Raw genomic sequence first — 10,988 nt, forward strand, 5'->3', positions numbered from 1 at the left:
AAAATAGCTTGAAAAGCATATTACGTGTATTCAAGAGCATTATCAGATCAAAATTTTTTGATATATTTGAAAATTTGAGTTTCAACCATTTTTGCAAAATTAGAATATACTTGCAATAATTTATAAAGATGTTTCATTTGAGAAATCCAGCTATAACGAAAATAATCATCAACAAAGACAACAAAATATTGAGATCCACCAATACTAGAGACAGAGGAAGGCCCCCAGACATCAAAATGAATTAGGTCAAAGATATTAGTGGACATTGATTCACTAGTATTGAAAGATAAAGCTGGTTGTTTTCCTAACTAACATGAAACATAATCAAAATTTTCTATTAACACTAAACCTAACAAATCTCTAGAAGCCAAGTGTTGTTCCCAAGAGGAAGATATGTGACCAAGTCGAGCATGCCAAAGTGCAAGCGAAGGAATCTAAGAAATTGCAACAGCTGCAGCAACAACGGAAACAGAAAGAACAGGTGGAAGACGAAAGTTGTCCACAGGAAACAGACGCTCAACTTTGGGACCGGTCCCAAGCTTCTGTCCCATCCTCAGATCCTACATAATACATCTAAAATAATCAAAGATAATGCGATAACCTAACTCAACTAATTGTCCCACAGAAAATAAATTGTAAGAAATGTTAGTAATATTAAAAACCCTAGGAACCGAGATTGGAGGTCGAGATAGAACCTATATTATGACCAAACATTGTGGAACCATTAGCTATGCAAATATTAAGAGGGTGTGGTATAGAATCAAGTTTAGAAAATAAGAATGAGTGAGGTGTCATGTGGTCGCAACAAGAAAAATCCATAAGCCAAGAAGAATGAGACATACTAGATAAAACTGAGAGAGAAGAGGAATAAGATGCATCACCAACCATACAAATGGTATTAGTGATGATATTTTGAAGGTCAACTGTGGAAATGGTGATAGTAGATTTATAAGACTTGGACTGTGCGGAGACAGGAGCCATTGGTTAGATACTCTCAGTGTTAGCAATAGTAGCAGCAAAAATAGAAACAGCTGATTTGTTGCAATGATAGCAAGTCTTAATAATATGGCCAAGACGTTTGCAAAACTGTTTGCTAGATTGTCGGCAATGATTGTTGTAATAAGAAGAAGACCTATCCTTATTCTTCAATTAGGTGCAAAATATACAAAAATGAAATCTACACGAAAAACTGGGTAAGGAGTACCTGGACTACAAAAAGTCAAACCTAGTAAAAAATCAACAGTCAACACTGGTTAAAGTCAACCACAGCTAATGCAACAGATCAAGGGATGACGTAGGCGTGATGATGTCAGCAATTGATGTGGCACTGACATAAGCAGATGACATCAATGTGACGTAAGCAGGAGACTGTGCATGTGTCGATGACGTCATTTAGGGTTGATGTGGCAAGTGACATGGCAGTATGACGTCACAGATGACATTAGTAGGTGGTAGAGGAGGCATGTGTAGCGTATGAGGCGCATAGATGACGCTGTAGAAAATTCTAGCGGTGCGTGACATGTTCGATGAGGCCGATTCTTTGTCAACGATGTAGATCGGAGAAAGACGATGTCGACAATGATGGTAGCCATTGGATCGGAGCAACTCTTGTGGTGTGTGAGGCGCGTGGAAGAATTTTTCCAAAACTTTGACCGATGCGTGACGGTGCGTGGATGATTAGATGGTGATGTTTCGGTGGCATTGTGTAGAGTGGTTGAAAATCTACTCGATGATATTTCTTATGTCCTAATTGGAGTTCCAATGTGAAAGATCCAACGGAGGCAAAGGTTGGTGGAGAGCAAGCTTTTGGCGATGGAGATTCAACCTTGAGGACCTCTGATGGAGGCGAAGTAGTCAGGAAAAGGCACTAAAAAGGTTTACTAACCATAGAAGTTGAGGCAGCGGAAAATACTAACAAGGACAAGACTACAAAACACAAGAAAATTAGAGCAATGACTCTAATACCATGTTAGAAATATAAAATAAATGTATTGTATTTCTCAATTAATAAAATATACATGGATACCTTTATATAGGAGGCAGAGTGTATAGTACAAGTATGTATTCTATACAAGTAAACAAGTTGGACCTAAAGCCCACAGCCTATTACACATTAACAAAAATAAAATATTTTTGGAGCAAAACAAGAACAATGTTATTTGCGTAGATGCATGTTGCGATCGCAAGATTCATTAACATAGCATATAACTTTATTTGCTAAAATACAAACTCACCACACCAGTTTATAGATTTGGAAACATCACAAACTTACAACAAAACATTTGCTATGCTAGAAGCAAAGCATTATTACAAAGTTCAGAATGTATCTAAATAAGCAAAAGCAAAGCACCAAGTCTCCAACAAAGACTGAAGCACACAGATGTTCAAGTGTGAAAGACAAAAGGCCTAAGGAAATTCCAAAAAGCGAAAAACAGGACCATGATTCCAACAACAGTTGCTGTCCCTCTCCAAAAATCTTTGAAATATAGATTTGTAAAGGATGCCATGAGTTTGCTCCAACGGCTGCTATAGTGATGTGTAATCTTTTCATTGAGTTCAAAGTAACAAGAATTACCTTCTACAATTTGCTGGCAAAGGGCGTTGATCAGAATTGCCACTGCCTTATTGCTGCCTAACCAGTTAACGATAACGTTTTTCTCAACCAGTAGATCCACATCTGCTGCAGTGTTGATAAGATGATCCAACAATACAATATAATTACATACGTAAGCTTCCCATGGATAATGACATTGCTCTAAGGCCATGAGGTTTCGAACAACACATTCAGTTGAATCCCTTATTATAAAGGATTTGAGTTCCAAGACAGGTTGCATGATCTCCAAGCATTTGAAGCAAGGAAAGCAACTGAAGAGCCATGACATGTTTAAAAATGGACAAATCTTCAGTAAGGCACTCTTTCGAAAATGAATGTCAAGTAAGCTTTCATTCTTGATTTGTCCTGCTCTGGACCCTTTGAATTCCACTCCTGCCTCAGACAGCTTGGTTGCACAAGGTACACGTTCAAAAGTACTTCCACATGTTAGATTCTGTGGAAGGAGAAAATATCTTATGAAATCAGTAAAATGTTTGACATTCTTCTTCTGAACAGAGAATATCCTCTTGTAATCAGAATCGTGAACTAAATTGGAACTTTTCCAAAAATGGAGAAAGTAATCATCGACAAGCTTAAGAAAGGAATTATCCTTCTTTTGCTTGTACATAGAAAGGCCACTATAGGCAAAATTGTATAATTCCTCCAGAACAAAAAATGGAACCTGGTTCTCAAGTAATATCAAGTCCTGCATAATATTATAGCTTTGCAATGGGTTATCCTTTTCATGGTTGTCTTCTTTTGGGTTTTTCTCTTCTGGGTCATCTTCTTTTGTTTCTTTTTGGCAAGTTATTACACATGCATCCAATAAATTCGATTCACACTTTCGGGAAATGGTAGGCGTTGTTGGTGGGCTCAATGGCTGGTTTTCTTTAGTCCTCCACAATTGTTCAATGATAAAAATAGAATCCAAAAGGATCATTTGCATGAAATCGTTCTCGTTCATGTCATTGACCTCTGCATAACAATGAAGGATATTCTTGTATTTGATTTTTCGGATGCATGTTGTAAAATCATCCAGGCTCTTCTTAGTCCGATTAACAGCTTCAATGAAATACCTCACTTTCAAATCTTCCATCTTCTTCAAATTTTCTTGGCCGTAATGATAAGGGCCTATTGAAATTAGCTTTGGAGTGTAGGCTTCTTCTTTTACCTTACGGAGTTTCTGGGGAACCTTGTAGATACAACACTCGGGCCGCTTCTCAGGTTCCATTTCTTCCAGGGCTAGGGCTGGAATGCTCAAAATCAACTCTTGGTCTTCAAACAACTTGTCAGGCTCCATTTCCGGGAATGGTAATTCTTTGCGTTCTCGTTCTTCTACCTTTCCTGCTTTTCCACCTGTCGGGCTCTTTTTTTCCAGTTGCAAAAACAACATTAACTAGCAGGGGTAAGGCTCACCTCTCAATAGACAAAAACTTGTTGCACATACATTAATAAATTCATATGCACAAAAGTTTTATAAAAAAAAAAAAAAAAGGTTTAATTACAAATTATAACCAAGTTGGAGGACATGCCATCTTGCCTAACCTTCTTAAGTTTAATGTAATTGTTTCATAACTTAATTCGTTACTCTCCCGTCCCTCTCTCTCTCTCTCTCTCTCTCTCTCTCTCTCTCAACCACTTTCTCTCACTCCATTGGCACCCCCAAGCCCTTGTCTCTCTTTGCCATTCCCTATCCCCACTCCCTTCACCTCCGTAGTGTCACCACATCACTAAATCAATATTATTTTTTAAAGCCATCGACTACATCCAATTTGATCCAAGTTTGTGCCAACTGAGCTCAATAAGACAATAACTTAACCTAAACCCATGACCAGAATCACCCTCACAAAATCCAATTACTACCTTACCTAATTAGCCACCAATTGCCAGTCAAATAATCAACCACAACACAAATCTAGCTAAGATCCACTCAACCAAGCCTCTCATGACATACCATAATGGGTCCATTAAATGACTTAAGGTCATCATGTGGGATTTACATGACAAGACACTTGTTTAATTTAGGTGGATGTGACCTCTCCTCCGATCAAGTTTGGAACTAAACCTTGTCTATGTGAGAAGGGACTTCTTAAACAAAATAAGACATAACACCAAAAGCTTTTGATGCGAGAGAGAAAGGAAGAAACTAAGAAAGGTAAAAGAACAAAGAAACCCTTGGCTTTCTAAGCAATGACCTAAAAGACTTCATAAAGATGTAACAAAGGTAGGTTTTTTGATTAATTAATTTGAATACCATTAGACAAAATAAAGCCTAATCATCTTTTTAACTCTAATGGTTCTCAATAATCCAAAAAGGTGTTTGAAAAAGGGGGGAAAAATAATTTAAAGAGGGAATAAGGAAATCTAACCAAATAAGCAAAACCTAGAATACTTTACGCAAGAGATGATAAGAGACAAAAAGAAAAGAAAAAGGAAGAGGGATAATAAATCCAAGGATTGTAAAGACACCCACCCCAACAAAAAAGAAAAAAGAAAAAAGATTCGAAGTAATATTAAGAGGTAGGTGTTTTTTGTGAATGATCGACCCCGTCCTACCTTTTCTTTTGTTTTTTCTTTCCCCTTTTTTTTTTGTTGCTAACAAAAGTACATAGAGCGCTTTGAGATTTGACCACCTCACTATTCTCTCAAATGAGTGTAATTCCTTGTCTCACATATAATAGGTTAGTGGCAAAGCCAACAATGTTTTCCAAGTAGGGTCAAACAAAATATATCTATAATTTATTACCACACATATCAATTTATACATAAAACGTGTCTATTACACAATTGAGTGTGTGTGTATATATATATTATTTTGATGTATATATAAAAATTTGATCAAGTCAATTTTATATAATTTAAGAGAATTTTTGTTTTTCACTAAGTTGTGTAGTTATCCTTTAAATTAATTATAATTAATACTTTGAGTATTTTAAATAATTTTTTTGTGCTGAATAAATTAAATATTACACATTAAAGTATAATAATAGTTTTAGAAAACAAGAAATGTATAAAATTAATTAATTAAAATACATTAATTAATAAATATTACTTTTATATGCCTTTACATATACAATGTAATAATAATAATAATTAAATATAAAAAAATTACTTTTTTATGGATGACAATATATATATATATATATATATATATATATATATATATATATATATATATATATATATATATATATATATATATATGGGGTGTGGGGTGTGGGGTGTGGGTCCTTTCCCTTTGCCACTATACCAGGTAATTACAGGAATGGTTCTTTGAGATGGCCACAAAATGTTGGTTAAAAATTTCAAACCTAGGTTCTCATAAATCTCATGATTGACCCTTAGTAGTCCTTCTAATTCACCACCAAAGAGGAAAACACAGGCACATGCACCAGCTGTTTGTATGTATGTAATAATTGTATTAGTGTTGTAAAATCTAAAGGTCGGCAACAGCAGTACCTCATCCTTTGCTATTTTTTTTGGTAGTAAAACCCATAATACAAACCCATAAAAGAAATTTTGTATAGAAGGGGGAAAAAAGAAAGAAAAAGAAATTGATTGTTTCATATATATATATATATATATATATATATATATATATATATATATATATATTAAAATGAAGCTTCATGCTTACTAACTTATTCATATATAGATTAGTATATATATATAAAGCATAACTTGACCAATAATCAAACTTGAAATCAGGTTATATGTTTGTTTGTTTGCTAAAGACATTAATATAAATTTGGTTGTTTCTTAACATGAATTCAAATTGTTTATGAACATTTAAAGAAAAGCAAATAGTGGGTTCCAATAAGTTTAATTAGTAAAGTTTTTGCCATAGAATAAGAGATATGAGATTTGAACCCTGCATATACTAAAAATCAATTAGTGTCTTACCCGATAATAAAATGTAATTATCAAGAAGCAGACATGATAAGTTAAAATTCTATTATATTGACATAAAAAATGAAACGAAAAGAAAAAGTATCCAATTATGTTTTCATATACAGCCATGGTGCATGGTTTTTTTTCCCAGTCGAGATAATATTTATATGTTCGTTAATGATGTTGTAACATAGTTGTACTTCACTTTCTTCAATAAAACTATTATTCTATATTCATAATAATATGGAATATGTGTTGCCCCATTTCTTTGATTTAAATTTCATATCCTCTTTTTCCACTACCTACCAATCTCTTCTTCTCTTTCATAAGTTGTACGTAGATCATGTAGAATATCTCTTATCATACCTGTTATTGTTGAAGAATTTTGTTTACAAAATACCAAGCAATTAATCATTTAAAAGATTTTTTTTATAATTAATACTGTGTTTGAAAGTTTGGACTAAATGAGAGGAGATGAGAGACGAATGGTTATCATTTCCCTAATTGCATGTTTTAGAAATTAATTACTAGAGGGTAGGAGAATAAATATCTATCTCCATTATTTAAAAATTAAAATGAGACAACCATGCCTCTTTTTTATGTTCTACCTTTGTGTTAGAATCTCATTCATTTTTCTTTGTGTGTATGTGCGCGTGTTTATTTCTCAAAAATAAAATAAAATAAAATAAGAAAGAAAGAAAATGATAAGAGAGGTATATATAACTCTTTTATGTTCAATTATTAGTCTAAAATTGACAATTTAAAATATATATATATATTTATTCAATATAAGTGAAACCTCTACTCTTTCTCAATTTTTGAGATTAAAAATAAAGGGTTTGGCTCCAAATCTCTTCCCCATTTATTTAAGGAATATATATATATATATATATATATATATATATATATATATATATATAAAAAGTTGAATTTAAACATCCCTACATCCCATCCCCTCCCCTCTATTCCAACTCAACAAATTTTCTAAAAATGAATAGGATAAGATTTTTTTTTAAAACTAGTTTGCATAAAAACCTTTCAAATTTCTTACAAATGTTTTTATTAGGTATGACTTTTTTAAAAACTTAACTGTTTGACTACATTTACTTTATTTTATTAACACGCATGTTAAATTTTGTTCAAATTAAATGTTATTTACTATCTTATCAATAATTTATTTTTAAAATTTAAACATTTAATTAATAACATAACTATTAATTTTTTATTTTTAAAGTTGTTAAAATTTCACAAACTTGAAAAATATAATCAAAACATTCTATCTACTCATTAAATTTTTAAAATTAACATTTACCAAAAATATATAGGAAACCGTGGTTTCTCTCCAAACAAATCTTTTCCAAAAGAATATATAGTAAGTACTGAAATGAGAAGGTAAAACCTGCAAACTTCACTGGAAAGAAATGCTTGTACTTCTTGAGATTCCTCCTCTAAAGTACCATCACACTCATTTGTAGTCGGTCCCTTTTTGCGGATTATATGTGCCCGATCTCTTTCACTTGCACTCTTATTTATATAAAGCAGGTATGGTCTGTACAGACTGTTCTAATTGCTAACGTAAGCACAAAATTTAAGTATAATATTTTATTTGTTAATTTATGAGTTTTTTAAAAAAAAAATTATCACGTGGTTGTTTAATTTAAATATATATTTCAATTTTATAAAAAAAAAAATTCAAATGATAAAGTTTAAAGAAAAAAACTTAAAAAACATTACTTAAGAATTGTATCTAAATCATGTCTTAATGTTAATTTCCTTTTTTTCTCCTAATCACCACGCAATAATTTTAGTCACCTCAAGCAACAGTGCACGATAGGGGACCAATGTTGCCATATACTTATTGTAATATATCCTTTTTGGATTTAAATTTTTTTTTTAAAAAGTCGCTAATCTGATTTATTTTCCACGTTCATAAAATGCCAATAAAATTAAATAAATAATTGTTATACTGTGATAGAGCCACGTTGAGATAAATTGTTGGACCTAACTATGAAAAAAGATAAATAATCAGTCAAATATAATATTTGTCTTTGTTCCGTGGACTGTCTTGAACTTTTGACATTTTTTATACCGTGATAGTCACGTTGAGATAAATTGTTTAACACCTAACACTTATCAAATAGTTTAAATGCATTCTTGAACTTTCTACAGTACTCCATGTCAATTGATTAGGTGTTGAAAACTCCAAATTCCCAATGAAAGTTTGACCATAAGCATTTGTTTGGATTGGGTATTTTCCCATTCGCGCGTTTAGCATTTTTTAGTGGGTCTTATAAGTATTATTTACATACTACTAAACTTAACAAAAAACAGATTTTTAAGTAAATTTAAGTTTAACAGTATTATTTATATCTTTAAAAATTATTTTACTACAATATTTTTAACAACAAATTTTTAATTACTAATAAATAAACAATATCTAAATACACTCAAATCGTTAATCACGCAAAATAGGCAGATCTATGGGTTTTTAGAAAAGCCCATTATCTTTTGCCCGCTCACAAAGTGAGGAACACGTGGAATCTTTTGGTCCTTTCTTTTTGCAAAAGCACAATGTGAATCATGTGATGCGTGTTTCACTTTCAAAGTTCATCCTCTCATTAAAAAACAAAAAAAGAAAACAAAGACTTCATACTCCAGTCAATATATTATATGAACTATTTTTGGCACGTGGAAATTTTTTTTGCAAAGGTAAATGGTCCATAGAGTTGTTGGTTTCTTTAAAGAAAGACTTCGTATCTTCGTCAAGTTATTATATCATACTATATCCATCCAACAGTGTATTTTTTTTTAAAGAGATATTTGTCGATTGGTTTCTTTAAAGAAAGACTTCATATTTTCGTCAAGTTATTATATTATACTATATCCATCCAACAATGCTATACTTTTTTTTTTTTAGAGATATTTGTCAGTTGGTTTCTTTAAAGAAAGACTTCATATTTTCGTCAAGTTATTATATTATACTATATCCAACCGTCTGTATTTTTTTTAAGAGATATTTGTCAGTTTTTAATTGTTGTTCTTTATCATTAAACTAATTTATTAATTAATTTTTGGTATAAAAAGGGATTAAATTTTGAACTTCTTACTCAACTACGAAAGATTCTACACAATTATATAAGCTAACTAAAACCTACTAGATAAACAGTAAGTATTTGATTGCTTGATTGGCAATGAATCGTTTTGATTTTCAAGAATTCTTACTTGACATTGCAGGATTGGGATTCTCTAATTAAAGTTTTAAGTTTTAGGAAAAATCCAATGGGAAATACATGGTTAGATTTTATTACGTCATTAACACTTAATAGATTTAATTCTTTTTATTAAAATATTGATGATATGGTGAAGTGTGCCTTTGGGATTAGACTATAAAGCTAATTTTTAGTGTTTTGCTTTTTTTTTTTTCTGCAACGAAAAGTTAGATAATCAGTTTTGAAATGGACATAAAATTTAATTCATTTTAAAATATTAAAAAGATTTTTGAATATATATTTATATGTTGACATTAATTCAAGAATTCTAAAAATATTAATCATGCATAGTTCTCATTTATTTCTCTGGAATGAAACAATAGTAACTTGTATCATGTGGTGATAGGCCTAGCCAACATGATTATTAGTAAACAATCTAATGTGCTTGGGATTAGTTCATAAAGTTAGTCTTTTGCTTTTCATTTTTTTTTTTTTTTGGGTATAGCTTTCTAAAACCTTAATATTTCTTATTTTTACTCACTTTTTCAAAGTATAAGTATGCATTAAAATATTTTCAGTAAAAAGTGTTTAACAAAATAAACTAAATAAGTTGTTCTCCACGTACAAACATCGGTGAGAGTTTAAAAAAACCAATGGCAATGTACGTTGGTTATAGTTCAAGCGGTCATATAAATAATGCTCAACAACCAAACAATGTTTAGACTTGCATCTTAAATATTATAAAATTAGTATTAGATATAAAAAGCATCAATGTGCAAAGCAACAGTAGCAAGCTACAGTGATTTTGGTCTATTCAACCAAACTGTTTCACTCGCTTTTTTTTTTTTTTTTTGGAAAATATCGTCTGAGCACACTTTTTTACTTTTTTATCTCCATATTAGTTGGTAAAATATTATCACAATAAATTGCTACAATATTTTCACAATTTTTAAGGTATTAATTTCTTATAAGCTAAAATAAAATAAAATAAAATATCATACTAGAATCAAACGTAACTAAAAATAAATGTATTGTGAAGCAAAAAAAAAGTGCGACATCCATAACAATTTTTCATAACAAATCATAGTTGGTAAATTGTTATTGGTTTCAATGTAAACTTACTAATGAAATTTATTTTTTGCCTACCAATAACAACTCGTAACAACTTGCTATTTTATGATTTGTTGTATAAATATTGTAAATATAGCATTTCTCTTGTAAAAATATTAAGACATTTTGTTGTCATCATAATATTTTCACAACTATTATATAAAGTGTCAATTTTTTATGAGTCA

General features: G+C 31.1%; 1 protein-coding gene across 2 annotated transcripts; it reads right to left on the reverse strand.

The window, feature by feature from the left end:
• Positions 1-2,037: 2,037 nt before the first annotated feature.
• On the reverse strand, positions 2,038-7,983 carry LOC142617333 (UPF0481 protein At3g47200-like). Of its 2 annotated transcripts, none has more exons than XM_075790134.1 (2): positions 7,884-7,963; positions 2,038-3,989 (listed from the first exon to the last, which is right to left on the reverse strand). In XM_075790134.1, the coding sequence occupies exon 2, from the start codon at positions 3,984-3,986 to the stop codon at positions 2,385-2,387; it is 1,602 nt and encodes a 533-aa protein (XP_075646249.1). In that variant the 5' UTR covers positions 3,987-3,989; positions 7,884-7,963; the 3' UTR covers positions 2,038-2,384. The 2 variants fall into 2 exon arrangements, with proteins under 2 accessions (XP_075646249.1, XP_075646250.1); XM_075790135.1 differs by having other exon boundaries at positions 2,039-3,959; positions 7,884-7,983.
• Positions 7,984-10,988: the final 3,005 nt, after the last annotated feature.

The sequence above is a fragment of the Castanea sativa genome, chromosome 11, assembly GCF_040712315.1.
Source record: "Castanea sativa cultivar Marrone di Chiusa Pesio chromosome 11, ASM4071231v1".
In the NCBI taxonomy this organism is placed as follows: domain Eukaryota; kingdom Viridiplantae; phylum Streptophyta; class Magnoliopsida; order Fagales; family Fagaceae; genus Castanea; species Castanea sativa.